The 19,164-nt window shown below is 35.2% G+C and overlaps 1 protein-coding gene across 1 annotated transcript in view; it reads left to right on the plus strand.

The window, feature by feature from the left end:
* The window catches only part of LOC115283435 (protein diaphanous homolog 2-like), a 394,452-nt gene that overhangs the window by 278,788 nt on the left and 96,500 nt on the right, over positions 1-19,164 (plus strand). The window contains exon 8 of the mRNA XM_029929670.1: positions 17,325-17,449. Coding sequence (XP_029785530.1) covers positions 17,325-17,449 — 125 coding nt within the window. The remainder of the gene's footprint in view (positions 1-17,324; positions 17,450-19,164) is intronic.

Raw genomic sequence — 19,164 nt, forward strand, 5'->3', positions numbered from 1 at the left:
CTGGTAGAATTCCTTGGGAAGCCGTCTGGCCCTGGGCTTTTATTTGTTGGAAGATTTTTTATAACTGAATTGATTTCTTCACTGGTTTGGGTCTGTTCAGATTTTCTCTCTCTTCCCATTTGAATTTTGGTAGTGCATTTCAAAAATTGTCCATTTCTTCTAAATTGTCCATATAATTTTTCATAGTAATCTGTGATGATTGCTTGTATTTCTGAGGGATCAGTTGTAATAGATCTATTTTCCTTCATGATTTTGTCTATTTGGGTGTTCTCTATTTTCTTCCTGAGGAGTCTAGCTGGAGGTTTATCAATGTCGTTTATTTCTTAAAAAAGAAAAAGAAAAAGAAAAAGAAAAACAACTCTTGGTTTCATTGATCTGTTCAATTGTTTCTGTGGATTCTATATTGTTTATTTCTGCCCTGGTCTTTATTATTTCTCTTATTCTGCTGGGTTTGGGGTGCTCTTGCTGCTCTGTTTCTACTTTCCTTAGGTGCTCTGTTAGATTTTAAGTTTGCGCTTTTTCTAGTTTGTTTAAATAGGCCTGGATTGCAATAAACTTTCCTCTTCGGACTGCCTTTGCTGCGTTGCACAGAATTTGGATTTTTGTATTTTCATTTGTTTCCATATATTTTTTAAATGTCCTCTCTAATTGCATGATTCGCCCAATCATTCTTCAGTAGAGTGGTTTTTAATTTCCGTATTTTTGGAGGTTTTCCAGTTTTTTCCTGTGGTTGATTTCAAATTTCATAACATGGTGATCTGAAAGTCTGCATAGTAAAATCTCAATTCGTTTGTATTTATGAAGGGCTGTTTTTTGACCCAGTATGTGATCAATCTTGGAGAATGTGCCATGCGCACTTCAGAAGAAAGTGAATTCCCTAGTGTCAGGCTGCAGAGTTCTAAATATAGCTACTAATTCCATCTGTTCCAGTGTGCTGTTCAGGTCCATTGTTTCTTCAGTGATTTTCTGTCTGGTTGACCTATCCATTGTTGTAACTGGAGTATTAAAGTCCCCTGCAATTAGTACATCCTTATCAATAAGAATGATTCTATTTGTGAATAGTTGTTTTATGTATTTGGGTGTTCCAGACTTTGGCACATAGATGTTTATAATTGTTAGCTCTTCCTGATGTAGAGACCCTGTAATTATTATATAATGTTCTTCTTCATCTTTTGTTACTGCCTTTACTTTAAAGTCCAGTTTGTCCAATATAAGTATGGCTACTCTAACTTTCTTTTGGTGTGCAGTCTCAAGATAGATATTTCTCCATCCTCTTACTTTCAATCTGAAGGTACCTTCAGATCAAAGTGAGTCTCTTGTAGACAGAAAATGATGGATTTCGGTTTTTGAACCATTCTGATACACTGTGTCGTTTGATTGGAGCATTTAGTCCATTTACATTCAGTGTTATTGAAAAATGTGAGTTTGAATTCATTGTGTTCTCTGTTGAGTTCATGTTTGTACTGATATCTCTGTTGTCTTATATTCCTTACTACCTATCTCTCATAGAGTCCCTCTTAGGATTTCTTGTGGGGCTGGATTGGTGGTGATGAATTCTCTCAACTTTTTTAATTTGTGAAAACCTTTATCTCTCCTTCTATTTTGAATGACAGGATCACTGGATAAAGAATTCTTGGTTGCATATTTTTCCTGTTCATCACATTGAAGATTTCCTGCCATTCCTTTCTGGCCTGCCAACTTTCAGTAGATAGGTCTGTAACCACTCCGATAGGTTTCCTTTTTGTATATTAAGGCCCTTTTATCCCTAGCTGCTTTCAGAAGTCTCCCTTTATCTTCATATTTTGCTAGTTTCACTATCATATGTCATGCTGAAAGTTGGTTTATGTTACGTCTTAAGGGAGTTCAGTATGTCTTTTGAATCTCAATGTCTTTCTCTTTCCCCAAATTGGGGAAATGTTCGTGTATAATTTGGTCCAGCACCCCTTCAGGACCTCTGTCTTTATCTTCCTCTTCAGGAACTCCTATGATAGGGACATTGTTCCGTTTAATTATATCACGCAGGTCTCTGATTCTCCTTTCATGCTCCTCTATCAATTTCTCTCTCTTTTTCTTGCCTTCCTGTTTTGCTATAACTGTGTCTTCTTATTCACCTCTTCCCCTCTCTGCTTCTTCAGTCTGTGTAGTGGTAGCCTCCATTTTATTATTCATCTCATTTATAGCCTTTTTTTTTTTAACTCATCACAGCTATTTTGAAAGTCCCTAGTCTGTGTGTCAATAGCTTCTCTGATGGTTTTTTCAAGCCCAGCGATTAATTTTATGACAGTTGTTCTAAATTCTTGTTCAGTTAAGTTGTTTATGTCTGTTTTGAGCAGTATTGTAGCTGTGATTTCTTCCTGGAGTTTCTTTAGAGGAGAGTTATTTTGTTTCGTCATTTTGGCTAGTTTTCTGTCTCTTGTCAGTTTTAAAATCTCCTTCTGCACTGTGTGTCTATTAGTATTCCTCTATTGAAGGAGGCTCTTTGACTGTCTAGGGTCTGTCGTTTCAGGAGATGTTCTTTTAATGGTGTCTTTCAGTTTCTCTTGTTATGGCTCTGATTAATTTATTTCCCTACTCAGCGATATTTGGGACTTTCCACTATGTTTGCTTTGGGTTGCTTCTTGAGATAGCTCTGAAACGGAAAACAGACAGACATACACCCAGGGAACATAAGCATGCAAATGCACTGACAGAACAAGTAAATAAGTAAACCAAAAGGGAAAAGAAAAAAAGGAACAGGAAAGAAAAGAGAGGACAAAAAAGGAAGAAGGAAGGCTGGGGGACAGTGACAGAGATAATGGACAGTCTGTGAACATAAAACCTGTGGAGAGGTGAGATAAGAATGATATAAGGGAAAAAATATCTGGATGGTAATAGTTGATCCAAGCACAGTGGTGCATATATGTTGGTGTTTCCTAGACTCCAGGGGGAAAGGGGGAACAGAAGGAAATAGGAAAATAGAAAAGTGAAAACAAGGGAAAAGTTGAAAAATAAAAATAATAAGAAAAAATTAGAAAAAATTAAAAATAATAAAAATAATAAGCAAAAACACAGCTCTGTAGCACATATGGGCATGGTTTTCTGTAGGTAGTTTGGGACTCAGGGCCTGTTCTTTGAGGCCCCGCCTTAGTGGCTGCAGGGAGAAAAATGGCAGCTCCCCAAACCCCCTCAGACATGCTTTGCCAGCCACTCCCTTGATTCCAACCTCCCTGTGTCAAGGGTGGGTCAAATTGTTACCGTTTTCTAAATTCCGCCAGGTTTCTAAATCCTAATCCATGCACTTTAATGCTGCCACAGTTAAAATGATCTCTTGCAGGGGGCGGCTTTCTGACCAGGATTGAGTAGGGGGGTTGTGGAGCCAGTTTTCCCCTGGCTCTACCTGAAGTCAGCGAGCTGCTGGGACCAAGGGAGAACAAGCCTGCTGAGGGGGACGGATTTCTGTCCCGTGCTCAGCAGCTCTCAGTTCTGCTCTGAGGTCTCTCTTCTCCAGAGATCATGCTATGAATGTTTTAGTCTCTTCTCTTCCCCTCAGCTCTCCGCTAGGCTATGCTACCATCCTATGCGTGGCCCTGCATGGTTCTGTGTTGCCTCTGAACTCAGGGTTCTCTGGGGTTCCTGTGCCAAGTTTCTGGGCACTTTCTCTTCCAGCTCAGCTTTCAGCCCGCACTCCCTCCCCCAGAGTGTCTGTCCCAGTTCCCACTCACTCAGGCATCCATGAGGCTGTTATCAATAAGGGGTCTGTGCACACACCTCCCTTCTTGGAGATCAGAAAGTTGTGGCTTTTAGTTCTTGTCAGTTTGATAATAGTGGATGGGTAGAGGAAATGGAGCTCCCTACTTCTCCACCATCTTGCCACCAGTTGTATCCACTTTTAAAATATGATGGTTTGGAGGGTGCCTAGGGTGGCTTGGTCAGTTCAGTGTGCAACTTCATCTCAGGTTGTGACCTTTAGGTTTGTGAGTTCAGCCCCAAGTCAGGCTCTGTGCTCACCACTCAAAACCTAGAGCCTCCTTTCCATTCTGTGTTTCCCCCTCTCTCTGCCCCAACCCCACTCATGCTCTTTCTCTCTCAGGCATAAACATTAAAAAAGGAAAAACTAAAATAAAATACAGTTTTTATGGTAAGAGCTTTGTCTACATTATTTTGTGTAATTATCATGACAGAGTCATGGGATTAGAGTTGTTTTCCCCATTCACAGATCAGGAAACTAAGGTTCACAAGTTTCAGTGATTTCCTCAGAATCACACATTTTAAGTGGTGGAGAAAGAATCCCCTGTTAAGTATGTCTGACTTCAAAGGCCATATTTTTTTCTACCATAACATAGCACCCCACTGGATTATTAAAATATTTTAAGCCTTGTAGTAGTGAATTCAGATTTTAGTTTATAAAGGATAAATCTGGCATAGTATGGAACCAAATTTTATGATGCCATTATTTATTGACAATTTAGATGTGCATTTTAGTAGGAAGATTTATTAGGACATATTTTCAAATTCCAGCTCAGATTCAACTGACATTTAGTCAGCATCTTCTATGTGCCTGCCAGGCACTCTGCTAGATGTGTTTTACTATATTATCTAAATTAAGGTTAATCTTGCTTAAATACATTTTTTTTTCAAATATTAAAACATATTTCTAATATTGGCTAGTTTGAGCTACTAGAAAAACTGTTTTTGGAAGAATATGTGTAATGTCCAAAGCTAAATATATTTTATCAGTAAGTATTACCAGCATGACATCTGGTCATATGTCATGGTTAGAATTTCTTGTGATTGTATCTTAAAAAATATTATTCTGCAACTTTTAAGCATCCAACCATATTTGATACTGAAATATTAAGTGCTTTCAAATTTGGCAGGAAATAGATAGAAATGTTAATTTCTAACTGTTCCAAGTTAAACATAATGACCATTTGAGTAAATTTCTTATTTGAATTTTCTTTTCTATTGCTAGATCCATAGAAGGTATCAAAATCGTTTACAAGTTGACAAAATAACTTGGGCAAAAGGACCATAATTGCTGAACTTTTATTTTAGAATACTAAATGGTAGAGATTACAGTGGCAAATATAACTTGATAACTAACTAGAGGGTTGATGATGGACCTTTTGAAATTGATAGATATATACATATATATATGAATGAATCTCATATATATGATATGTATATATACATATATATCATTTATATGTAAATGTATGTATATATATGAGAAGGACTTTAGAGCTTTATCACATCGAGGGCAGCAATAGAATTACTGACTTGGAAATTAAAAAGCAGATGTGTGTAGTAGCCCCATCCACTCAGCATACTCATGAATGATAATTATACTGTTTCACTCTGATTATATTCAGGTAAGGATTGTTGTTGGCCTTAAAAGACCAGTTCACTAATAAAAAGTCAGCAATTAATTGCAATGACCATTCAGAGAAAAGAAAGTCAATAGTGCAACCTGGAAATGTATATACTCTAAAAGAACATTTTGGAGCTACAACCAGGAAGAGACCCATGTATTGTGAATACTTCAAGTGGAGCCGGTAGGACAGAGGGACCAAAGAAGGGTAAAACTGACATTGTGCTGCATCAACTAAACTACCTTTAACCCTTCGCCTTGTAGCACTGTTAATGTGCCAATTATGTGCACAACAAAGGAGAACAATCAAGTCTCTCACACTTCTCTTGCTTCTATTGGGGAAATCCTGGCAGATATTTTCATGGTGTTTTAATGGCCAGGAGCTCTTTGATATAGTATACTCACCTCACCTTCAAATGCAATTAGCTGTGTGGTAGTTATTGGCAATATTTGTTTTAAGAACAGTATTAGCAGAAAGACATTTGAAATGAGGGAGTCTTAATACAAATATCCATGGTATTCATGGAAGGTTAGAGTAACTCACAGGAAAATAGAGTAAAGAGAAAAAATGGAATAAATTACAAGCATAGCCCAAAAGAAAATGACCTTAACCAACATCTAGAAATATTTGTACTTGGAATGAGTCAGGGGTGTAGGAATTATTATACAGGCAGAAAACTAACTGTAGACTAAATTATTCTATAGCAATGTAATGAAATAATGTAACTATTCTAAAGTAGATTCTGTATGCAAATAACTTGCTATTACAGCATCAAGCTCAAACCCCTTTTCTGAGTTCAGGACCCATATATCCAACCTCCTAGTTGTAATTGCAATTTGGATAGTTCATACAATTGAAACTAAGTCCCATCCTAAACCCTTGATCTTTCCCAACAAATCTCCCGTCCAAATGTCTCCATTTTTGTAGTTCATGCGAAAAACATGGAAATCATTCTTAATAATGCCTTCTTCCTTACCTCTCACGTTTCATCAACCCTAAGGCCAGTCTGCACTACCTCTAAAATATGTACTACAATCATCTTTGGTCACACTAATCTAAGCCACCATCATCTGTCTAGACCATAGTAATTGGTTCCTAATTCTTATCCTTTTTTCCATTATTGACCCCTTCCCTGGCTTTCCCACATAGTGAGAGTTATTTATTTGATTTTATTTTTAATGTTTATTAATTTTTGACAGAGAGAGACAGACACAAGCAGGGGAGGGACAGAGAGAGGGAGAGAGAGGTAGACACAGAATCTGAAGCAGGCTTCAGGTTCTGAGCTCTCAGCAAAGAACCCTATGTGGGGCTCAGTTTCACAAGCCACGAGATCATGACCTGAGCCAAACCCAGACACTTAAACAACTAAGCCACCCAGGTACCCCCAATTTTTTTTAAATGTAAATGTCATTAACTTCTCCTGCTCAGCCTTTCAGTGCTTTCCCACAACTCTAGGAGATGCCACTTACCTCTTGTACCCTATATCATCCTTTGATCCATTTTTTGGTTAGTGGCCAAAACTACTTAAGGCATAATAGATGTATGAGTTGATAAAACCTAAATGAAACCCTGCTCTATTTGTGGACTGACTTGAGTGGTGTAGAATACAGAAAGTTATTACAATTATATCCTTTAATTGTTTTTGTTTACATTGCCAATCTCTTATCTGTGGACATGTAATAATCCTTTCAGTATCCATGGTCAGAAAATGAATAAGGAAAATGTAACCAAAAGCTTACTATACCCTTCCAAACATTTTTTATCCAACTGGTAACCCTACTAGAAAAACTGATAATCCAGACAGCACTAATGTGAAATGGATTCTAATGACTTCAGCATTATGACCTCAGCAGTGACGTTGATTTCATGACTACCTGCATTCAGTTTGACCAAAAGTTCATGGCTTTGTATCTCTACAAACTTGTAGACTTGACACATTAGACTTGTTCTGGCAAAAACCAGTGAATTGTAAGAATATCTATGCCAAATTATATAGTCTCTTTAATTTCCCTGATGAGTTCGGGAATATAGTTCATGGAAAATGTGGCCACAATCACAAAACTTACTAAAGAAACTAACATTATTTTAATATAATGATATATTTTTGATGACACTTTAATTCTTTTCAAATAGCATGTGGAAGAAAAGTATTCAAATGGTTTGTCAACCCATGTAATCTTTTCATGCCTTATTGAGAATATAATATACCAGGAGTAAAGGCATGTTAATACAGTTGCCATTAAGTGTGTAGATGAAAGCAATTGTGAATACTCATTAAAGAAGCAGGTAGTTGTCTTGGTATAAAACAAACAATGCCCATTTCTCACACCCACTTTATCAGAACTTTGGTGATATTGAATATAGTTGTTTTCTACAAGTTTTTTCTTTGTAATTTTTTCTTTTTTGAATTTTTTAAAAATGTTAATCTACTTTTGAGACACAGAGTGCAAGTGGGGGAATGGCAGAAAGAAGGGGAGATACAGAATCCGAAGCAGGCTCCAGGCTCTGAGCTGTCAGCACAGAACCTGAGGAGGGGATCAAATCCACGAACTGCGAGATCATGACCTGAGCTGAAGTCAATGCTTAACCGACTGAGCCATCCAGGCCTCCCATGATTTTTTCCAATAATATTAATTATTATAGCTCAAGACTAAACACACATATAAACCTACACTCAAAATTCCAGATTTTATAAGCTTGTGATTTCAGAGTTCTTAAATTAAGATTTTCTCCTTTATTATCTTGGGCAATATCTCTACATTTTGCATAGCCCTTATTTTTCCATCTTTTTACTGATTTATTTTTAAGGCCTCCTATTGTAGTATTAAGTAACTTCTTGTCACATGGTTCTCTTTTACCAGCATTGTTCTAATTCCAAGGTGATAAAATAATGTATTACATAGATTTGACAAGTGAACACATTAGTATAGGATTGTCATAAAAGGTTTATCAGCATTTTAAGGTTCTGGCAATCTCTTCTGTTTGCTACAGAAAACGCTACAGTTGTTGCCATTTACATAAAATCCCCAGGAGAAGACAATTTATTACAGCCCAAACTCAACTCAATCAAGACTTAACTTGACCCATTAAAATCATTCCACTTTAAGGCATGGGTGAGTGAATGATCTTTTATTGAAAGGAAAACAAATGAGCTTTAAAAAACATTCTTTTTAATGAGAACAAGCTATTCCACCAAGACTATATCCAGCATGGCTTAGTAGAAGCTTCAGTTGGCATATGTATTTCCCAATCCTGGCCTTAAGCTAAGACAATCTCCAAGAGTAGGAGATTTCAGTTTGTTTTTTAGCCTTTGATTTAAAAATGCACACATACTATTTGCTGCAGGCAGAATAGCAGTTGCAGAAAGACAGCAGATGAAAAAACTGTGAGTCTCCACTAGTAGCTTGATTCTCTGCTGTTGGTGGTTTAGTGGTCAGGCTACAGGATTTTTTATTGCATACCATTAGTCCCAGGGCTTCAAACTTCCCCTTATCCTCCTTTACCCCAGTTAACCCTTTAGGCATACCTTCCATAGTTAGTAGTAAGGTGGTAAAGGGATTTTTATCTATTTATTTTTTAATTCAGCTCCATTTTTTAATTTTAAAAATGTATCAGGCTCAGGACTTATGTAAACATATGAACTCAGACACTTAAATGTGCTTAGTGGGACTCTTAGAGTTAAACATTTAGATTATGTTTATAAATCAGTTTTCATGTTTTCTAATGGAAGTTTCACTATTCCCAGCATCCATCCAGGCTATATTATGAATCCAATTTAGAGAAACTGCACATTATCCCCAAGGGCACATGTTAGAGGGGCAAGTGATGGCCCTTGTGAAAACATATTGGGGACATATATTTTTAAATTTTGTTTAATAAGGATTCTAGTTAAATTGTGTTTCTTGTTAAAGTGACTTTTAACAATTATTTTTTTGTCTTCAGACTTAGTCATTTTCTAATTGATTTTTTATTATATGAATTTTTTTACTGGGGTGTCAGTTACTACTTAAATTCCTTAAAATCCTAAGAAGCCCACAGTAATGTGCTTTTGCTATTGTTATTATATGAACACACTTGCTTCATTTCTATGTAAATATCATTTTCATTTAAAGTGAAACTGCTATAAATGCACTTGAGAAAGAATGCAACTCTGCCTATTGTTCAGGCTACTTGTGATGTCCTTTTTTTACTTATGTTTTCTGGATGAGTCACTTTAATGTGCTGTTCAGCTGATAGTAATTTTTCAACTAAATATATTCAGTTAAAATTATGGTGCTTATAATTGTGTCGGGGCCTATTTACACATAGACTGGCAAGTGTAAAATTTTACGTGGCCTTTCTCAGAGCAAAGATGTAAGAAGTGCTTGATTACTTTGTCAATGGGTAAAATTAATAGAAATATTTAATTCAGAGAAAAAATTATCAAGTTCCTGGCAAAGCTTTTATATTTATATAAAATTATACATTCTACAAGTGCTATAGAGAATGTCACTAGAGTACTGTGATTTTTTTTAGCTTAAATGTGTATCATTTATCTGATATGTAATTGAAGTGTCTCTCTATTTAAAATCTCACTTAAAATATTTATTTTGCACTTTACTTTTTTTAAAATTATGAGTTAGAGTAGGTCTGTCATTTAAATGTTTGAATGAAGATCAGGACACTCACACATTAGCTTGATGCCAGGAAAAAAATGTATGCATATTTTTCAACTGAAGTAAGTAGATAAATATGTAGGAAAAATTTCTCCCTACATATAACTCAAGAGAATATACTGAACTTAAAAGATTATTTATGGAGTACAAGGAAGAAAGCTATAATAAAGAACCTGATAGCTAGAATTTAATTCTAGTGTTATAATTCAGATTCAGTAATTCAGTAGCAGATGTAAAAAATGAAATGAGAGAAAAAAATTAAAGTGCCACCAGACTGACTAATCAGTCATTGAAAATGCCCATAGTGGGAATTTACTCAGATAGAAAATGTTTGCACTCTCATTGAAGACCCCCTAGTTTATATTAGTGAACTAAATAATGGCAAGCACAAAAATATACCCTGAGGCTGAGACTATGCAGACACTATGCAGGAGCTGAGCATTTCTAACCCACTCTGGTATTTTAATGTTCTTGGGACTCTAGGAATTTTACATCTTCTTCCACCTCCAGTAAAAGCATTTCAATTTCTCTCTTGCCTCCTTTCTCCCTACCCCATACACACATTCTCTTGCTCTCTTGCTTTCCCTCTAAGAAATATTAGAAGTAATGGAGGCTAGGACCTAATTTAAAAGTTACATAATTAATATTGACTCCTAACTCTTCATACTGAAGCAAATATACTTAAGGCAAAAAATCAGACAGGTAAACACATGTTAATTCCTTTTTAACACTAAAAATCAAACACGCAAAAACAAAATCAAAAACAGAAAACAAAACAAAGTTTTAAAAAACCTTATTATCTTTTATACAAGTCTAGAAAGCCAAAATAACTAACTTGTAACTGTCTCCAGAGGAATACAGACTAATTTCCAGAAGTATTCTTTAAATTTGGCACTTGTTAATATCTCTAACAAATTGGCTGTTCATTAGTATAATTGTCACTAGTTCCTAGGCCCAGTATTCAGTGCATTCTGTAGAACCTACAAATTAGGAACAGTCTGCATTTAGTTCTTTTGATTAGAAAAGAGACTAATATTATCTTAAATCAGACCGTAGTGGGGTAGAAAATAATTGCTTTGTTGTTGTTGTTGTCACTATTCAGATTACATCTAAACTGTTGCTTAATGATTGGGAGCACATATATAGTAGGAATTTGTCTGTTGGAATGTAAGGGAAAGAGGGAAGAGTAATGGATTATGAAATGAATATTTATAGATTACCTATAGGTACCAAGTATAATGATAGAAACTTTATATTTAGCAAATCACTTAACTTGAATGACTACTCATTAAGGAAAGTATTATCATCTTCATTTTGCAAATCAAGAAATGAAGACCCAGACAGAGTAAGAGACTAGCTCAAGGTAACACAACTAGTATTTGCTATGGCAGAGACCAGAACCGAGGTGGATCTGGCTCCTAAGACCATGCCAATCTCCTAATATAAGTTACATGTCAGTGTGCCACTGAGCACAGATTTAATTTCAACTTTCTGGCCTTCTAGGTCCTAGACACATTACTTTGCATTTCCAGTTTTCTGGGAAGATGTCATTTGGCTCATATCACAGCCCTGCTTGAGCATAGTAAATACATCATAAAGTTTTTGTACATATGAGTTAATACATAAAACTACTTAGAATAACTAGTACTTACTACATAGTACTAGTATAGCATGTTAGTTATTAATTAAGAATTCGAGAAATAAGTAATGCTTATACCTTAGGAAGACTAGTTGTAGGAACTGAGTGTTTATAGCCTGGGCAGATTAAGAAGATGCAAGTGAGGAGCCTGGCTATAGGTCTATCAATTTTGTTTATTTTTTCAAAGAACCAACTCTTGGTTTCATTGATCTGATCTGATCAACTGTTTATTTTTTTTTTTTTTTGGATTCTATATTGTTTATTTCTACCCTGATGTTTATTATTTCTTTTCTTCTGCTGAGTTTGGGATGCTCTTGCTGCTCCCCTTATAATTCCAGTAGGTGCTCTGTTAGATTTTGAATTTATGCTTTTTCTAGTTTGTTGAAATAGGCCTGGATTGCAATATACTTTCCTCTTATGACTGCCTTTGCTGCGTCCCAGAGATTTTGGATTGTTGTATTTTTGTTTTCATTGGTTTCCATATATTTTTAAATTTCTTCTCTAATTGCCTGATTAGCCCAATCATTCTTTAGTAGGGTGGTTTTTAACCTCCACATTTTTGGAGGTTTTCCAGACTTTTTCCTGTGGTTGATTTCAAGTTTCATAGCATTGTGATCTGAAAGTGTGCATGGTATGATCTCTATTTGTTTATACTTATGGAGAGCTGCTTTATGCCCCAGTATGTGATCTATCTTGGAGAATGTGCCATGTGCACATGAGAAGAAGGTGAATTTCCTAACTTCAGGATGCAGAGTTATAAATATATCTATCAATTCCATCTGTTCCAATGTGTCGTTCAGGGCCATTGTTTCTGTAGTGATTTTCTGTCTGGTTGATCTATCCATTGCTGTCAGTGGAGTCCACTGCAATTAGCACATTCTTATAATTAAGATTGTTTCTCCCTTATGACCCAACAATAGCACTGCTAGGGATTTACCCAAGGGATACAGAAGTGCTGACAAATAGGGGCACATGTACCCCAATGTTCATAGCAGCACTGTCAACAATAGCCAAAACATGGAAAGAGCCTAAATGATCATCACCTGATGAGTGGATCAAGAAGATGTGGTATATATAGACAATGGAGTAGTACATGGCAATAAGAAAGAATGAAATCTGGCCATTTGTAAGGAAAGTGGATGTACCTCAAGGGTGTCCTGTTAGGCGAAATAAGTTAGGTGGAGAAGGACAGATACCATATGTTTGCACTCATAGGTCTAACAGGAGAACAGGAGAAACCTAATGGAGGACCAGGGGGAGGGGAACAGGGAAAGAGAGTTGGGGAGAGAGAGGGACACAAAGCATGAGAGACTATTCAATACTGAAAAGGAACCCAGGGTTGAAGGGGAAGGGGAAGGGGGGAAAAGAGGTGGTGGTGATGGAGGAGGGCACTTGTGGGGAAGAGCACTGGGTGTTATATGGAAACTAATTTGACAATAAACTATTTAAAACATTAAAAAAAAAAAGAAGATGCAAGTGACACCTTTCCTGTAAAATAGGGAGTGGACTTGATCAGTGATGCCATAAGGCAATATGAGGACTAAGAGTCGATAAGAGTTGATAAGTTGTAAGAGTTCACGTAGGCTAATTTTGATGAAAAGTTTAAAAAATATTTCTAATTATATCAACTGCCAAAAAGGGAATAAGCCACTTAGGATAGTGAATCATCTATTCTGCATCTGGTTTATATATCACTGTAGATCCAGTAAGCACCCTTACTATGCCAGCACCACCCCCCACCTCCAAACCTGGGCAACTTTTCTTGTTCCCTAGCCCAAATGGGAAGTTAACACCTTGAAATGGAAATTTACCAATGAGAGAATAGAAAATGAGAAGGCATCAACAGGTGAACTACTCACCACCTGTAACCAATTCTTCCAAATTGCAATTCTTTCATTTGTCATATCTGAAGACCAGGACCTATTACATGATTAGTAGGACCCAGTGAAAAGAGACAATGCAGGGCTCCATTTAAAATAAGAATTTCAAAACAGTGACAACAAAGCATTAAACAAAGTTTAGGGCCTTTCCAAGCGTGGAGTCAAAGCAACTACCTGTAATTTTTGTAGAGCTATGGCCAGTTCAGTAATTTAATCTCTTCTATTCAATTTCTTCCCCTTTCCTTCATGCTCATTTCCCTCCAACTATACCCCACCTTCACCCCTTAATAAGGACATAACATGCAGACTTTGTCTTTGGTTCTGTTTTCTAGGAATGTAGACTGTGACACTGCGTAACTTGTGTTTTTAAAATTTGAGAAGCTGGTCCAAAATCCATTTTAATATGACTTCTAACCCTAAGATATCATAATTCCATTGTTTAGGATATGTATTTAAATAATTGTATCGTTCATTTAATGCAGCCATGAAACTGCATGTGAGGTAGATTTCTTGGATTACCACACCTCCGGTATTTTATTCTCTTCTATTCGGGCATAATATTGCCAATTTATTACAGAGGAAGACAAAAGGAACCTAATGAAGGCGTCCCTTCTTCCCTTCCTTACCACAATTACTTTCCCATTCACCTAAGCATCTCCTGCAACCCTGCTACCTCTACGTATTGTTAGACAAACCTCAACTTCCTGCCTCTTTTCCATACTCACATAGTAATTGATGGTAACTTTCAGTCATTATAACTGTATCTAACCTCTATACACACATTCATTTGCAGAAATGAGCATAAATTCCACATATGAGTGAAGTCATATGCTATCTGTCTTTCTCTGATTTATTTCTCTTAGCATAATACTGTCTTGCTCCATCCATGTTGTTGCAAATAGCAAGATATTATTCCTTTTTTTTGACTGAGTAATATTCCATGTGTGTGTATGTGTATCTTTTTTATTCTCAAATCTAGGGTTAAGGCTAGGGCCAGGAAATGAAACAAATGAGCAAAGAGAAGAAAAGAAATAGAGAAAACCTAAGAAAGGGACTCAACTATAGAGAACAAACGGTTACCCAAGGGGAGGTAGGTGGGGTAATGGGTTAAATAGCTGATGGGGATTAAGGAGCTCATTTGTTGTGATGAGGACAAAGTGTTTTATAGAAGTGTCGATGACTACATTGTACACCTGAAAATAATATTACACTGTTAATTAATTGGAATTTAAATAAAAACTTTAAAAAAAGAAATTTAAAAAGCAATAGACAATAGGGGCACCTGGGTGGGCTCAGTCAGTTAAGCATCTGACTCTTGATTTTGGCTCAGGTCATAATCTCATGGTTTGTGAGATGGAGACCTGCATCAGGCTCTGTGCTTACCATGCAGAGCCTCCTTGGGATTCAATCTCTCTCTCTCAATAAATAAATAAATACACTGTAAAAAAGTTTAAAAATATAGGCATAAAGTTAAATACGAACCAAAACTTTTTGAAATATGCATATTCATTTCAACATTTATTTAGTATCAAATATGACAAATACAGAGAGAAAAGCAAAGTATTAGATACAGATTGTACCATTATGTAGCTTGAAGTTTTATAATGGAGGCTCTGTATTCATTTACACAAACAAAAATAGTTCTTAAAGTAGAAGGTGATATGTGGAAAATCACTTGAAAAAACCAAAGGACATCTAAATGGTAGAGAATTTGGTCTAGAGTTCTGGAGGGATTTCAGAGGATTTAGGATTAGATATATAAAATTGAGGATGTCTGGCAAATACTACTTTGGTTGGAATTCAACTTGATTAAAAATGTTGTCTCTTGTTATTTGAAATATCTAGACTTTTGTGTGTATAGCACTTGATTAGGCTATTTTTATATTGAACAATCAAAAGATGAATCTTCATCATCGCCCCATTTTTACTACTGGAATTACTATTGCTTGTAGTAGGAGGATTAATATCGTGACCTAAACCTGACCTTTGGACACATTTTGTTTATTGCAGAAAGTTACTATGAGTTTATTTCTTTTATGTAACCTAAATGACATCAACAACTTGTAAATTTCAGGATCACATTAGTAGCTCAGTTGGTTAAGCCTCTGACTTTGGCTCAGGTTATGATCTCATGTTTGTGTGTTTGAGCCCTGCGTTCGGCTCCGTGCTGAGAGCTCAGAGCCTGGAGCCTGCTTGAGATTCTGTATCTCCCTGTCTCTCTTTGCTCCTTTCTCTCTCATGCTCTGTCTCTCTGTGTGTCAAAAATAAATAAAGCATTAAAAATTTTAAAAACCTGTGAATTTCATACCTTCATTTTTTCCATCAAGAACATGGGGAAGAACAAACCTTGTGAATGATTATTGAAACTCTAATGGAAAAACGCAAGTGAAAAAATTTAGTTTTAAAGTAAGAGAGAATAATTTTCTCTATGGCAATCTCATCCTTTAAATAAAGCAAACAATGATTATCAACCCATTCACAAATTTTTGGCAAGACAAAATTCAGACTTCTCTAATAATGTCCAAGTTTTTCAGAGCTAAACAAATGGAATTTAATTGGAAAGAGTTATTTGAACTGACAGATTAATAGGAAAAAATTGTGTTTAGTGTTGGTGTTTGATTTTCAGTCTCTTGAACTTCCATGTATATTTAATGCAGTTACTCCTTGTTGAGTTATAAAGGTGTGGGTGTTGCATGATGAATTTGTATCAGAAAAGTTTGGCTGGAATTTACCAAGAGGTTGATTTTCGTCAGGCTGTTGAATTTTTCAGTGCAGTTCGGATATACCTGTGAATGAGACCAAAATTTCCTTTAAAAAGAGAATTGTAATATTACACTATTTCTATTTCACAATCTTTTAATGAAAAGAACAGTGTTTCAGAGGCCAGGATTTAGAAACCAATGTCACAGGATAGCCTATTAAATTCTAATACTTAACCTTGTCTTTTCAGCTAGGATGCTGTCAAATGCCATTGTTGATAGAAATATCTTCATATATAATTGGCAGTCATGCAGTAATAGAGTATCTATAAAACAGTGTCTATTAAAAAACTAACTCTGTGCAGAGAGGACATCATAAAAGATCTGGGAAATGTGTGTATTTAGTAGCAGTGGGAATATAATACTTAAAATTATTGATTGTCAATGAGGAGAGAAAAAGAAAAGTACAGATAATGTTAGGGGTAATTAAAGCCAATTGATGGTGTTTCAGGGCACACTGAAGCTTTGTGGGTATGTATGTGTATATGTATATTCTGAGATTTGCTCTAAATTCTCTGAATGTATCAACAGTAATTTTTCACATCTCTATGTGTATGAAAAGCACTAAAGACATGACTTTTACCATACATGTTCGTTTATAAAAATCAGGATATTACAACAAAAGAAAATGTTTGATCCTTTTATATGACTTTACTTCAAATAATATTTATAGACAAGAATATGCATCAGCTATAGTATGATCTCTTTGAACCTTAGTTTTCTTCAAATTATATTTTAAAGAATGAAATATTAAAAATTCCATCAATAAATTTAAATAGAAATGGCTTCATTTGAACTAATGGCTGAATAAAATGGTGACATTCTCATATTAAACATATGATTTTATATATTATGTTACACATTTTCACTTATTTCATAGAGAGTAGAGTTTTTATGAGCAGCAATTCCAAAATATGTGAGTTAACTTCATGGAACAATTCTGCACATTAGAAAATATTTTAACTGATACTGTTTTCTTTTAGTTGTTTTATGTAATATTTGGTAAAATTACTCTAAACACTTTGCATATTGTTCTTTAGTTTCAGCTCAAATTCTCAAGAGCAACCTTGCAGCAATGGAACAACACATTGTTCATCTGGAACATGACATCAAGAAATTCCCCGAAACAGAAAATCGACATGATAAGTTTGTGGAGAAGATGACAATATCCTTTATTTCTTTAAGCATTTTATTACCTTCTCTCTCTCTCTCTCTCTCTTTCTCATTCATTTTCTTTCTCCTTTCTCTCTTCTCTCTGCATTTACTGTGTAGTTAGTTCTGAACTTACTACTCTATTCAGACTCTCTGGATGAATTTGTATAGGCTATTTTTATATTAGCAGCATAAATTTTAGTTGAAAATGTTTTGAACCAGTTAGAGTAGGCAAAGGAACAACTATATGAGAAAAAACTGCCATTTCTCAAAGAAGAATTTCATTTGAAGCCCTACTGGATATGCAAGGTAAGTCTTATGAGACTTGAGCAGACTCAGAACAAAACAAAGAATCTCCTTATGTAACTAGCTCCTTAGAGAAAATGATCAACATGAGCTTTTTTGGTCAGAGATTGTATTTTGTTTCCTCTTTGCATGTATGCACGTATTTACTGAGGACACATATGTATATTCAAGAGCAATCAGAGGATGGCTAATATCAGTACACAGAAAGGATTGGAAAGGATAAAATGGATGCCTGGATGGATGGTTAGATGAATTGATCAGTAGATTATTTAAATAAATTGTAGTAGCTATCTATATAACATTAAGCATTTACTTCTAAATAAATATTTTAAAATCCTTATTTTATATACAGTAAATTCATGTAAAGTGTAAAAATATATGAAAGAAGAACTTGAGAAATAGCATTTAGCTTTTGAATTTTTAATGCTAAATCTGGCATCTAAAGATAAACTACATTACAGCTCATTTTTTTCTCTTTCGGTTTTCAAAAGTTACAGCCATATCTTCCTCTTTTAGGTTCTAATAAATATCTTGAACTGCATATTGATTCACCATTTTATATCTCTAGAGTGAATAAATACTATAAATACTTTATCTGATAATAAGTAAATTCTTTCAACAACTATATGACAGTCACCTTGTTTCAAGGTTAAATCCATTACCTTTTTCTTCTGTGGTATGCTTACTTTCCTGGAAAACATGGAAGTTATGGTACTAAACTAGAATTACTTGAGAATGGCAAGTTAGATTTTCATAAAAAATGTTTTTTTCATTCAAAGGCATTTGGTTCATGAATTAATACTATTTTATGTATTCTGTTAGTGATGCTGAGTACTTCCATAAATAGGAATATTGGAAACATAACTTTGTGAGTGATGGAAGCAGGAAATCCTCAAAAATAACCTTGCATTATATAACTTCCCACCCTGGGATACTTGATGTAAAGATTTAACTTTACTGCTGATTAGATTTTTCTTACAAATATGTTTTACTGTCCTGTGTCTGGAAATACCACCTGCATCTCTCAACTTTTGACTCTAGTTCTTGCCTCATGTATTTGAATTTAATTCCTGATCCCCTTGTTCTTTTTAACATTTTCTTCTATGGTTGGCTTATGGCCACACAACAGCTTGCAACATTGAGGAGTCTTTGTTGCTGATTTATAAAAAGAAAAGTAATTTCAAATCCTTATGAACTTGGCCAAGACTCTTTATTTTATTTCTCTCTTTATGCAGGTAATTAAGCACTTTAAAATGAAAATCCAAAGCCTTCTATATCTGAATGTTACAGATGAATGGTTATTCTTTATTTAAGTGGCACTAAAGTGTGACTATTTGTCCATAAGGGGATTGAAAACTATATTAAAATGTATGGGGCTGTTACTTTCCATATCATATATTTTGAAAGACAAAATGAAATAAA

Source organism: Suricata suricatta, chromosome X, assembly GCF_006229205.1.
Source record: "Suricata suricatta isolate VVHF042 chromosome X, meerkat_22Aug2017_6uvM2_HiC, whole genome shotgun sequence".
NCBI lineage: Eukaryota > Metazoa > Chordata > Mammalia > Carnivora > Herpestidae > Suricata > Suricata suricatta.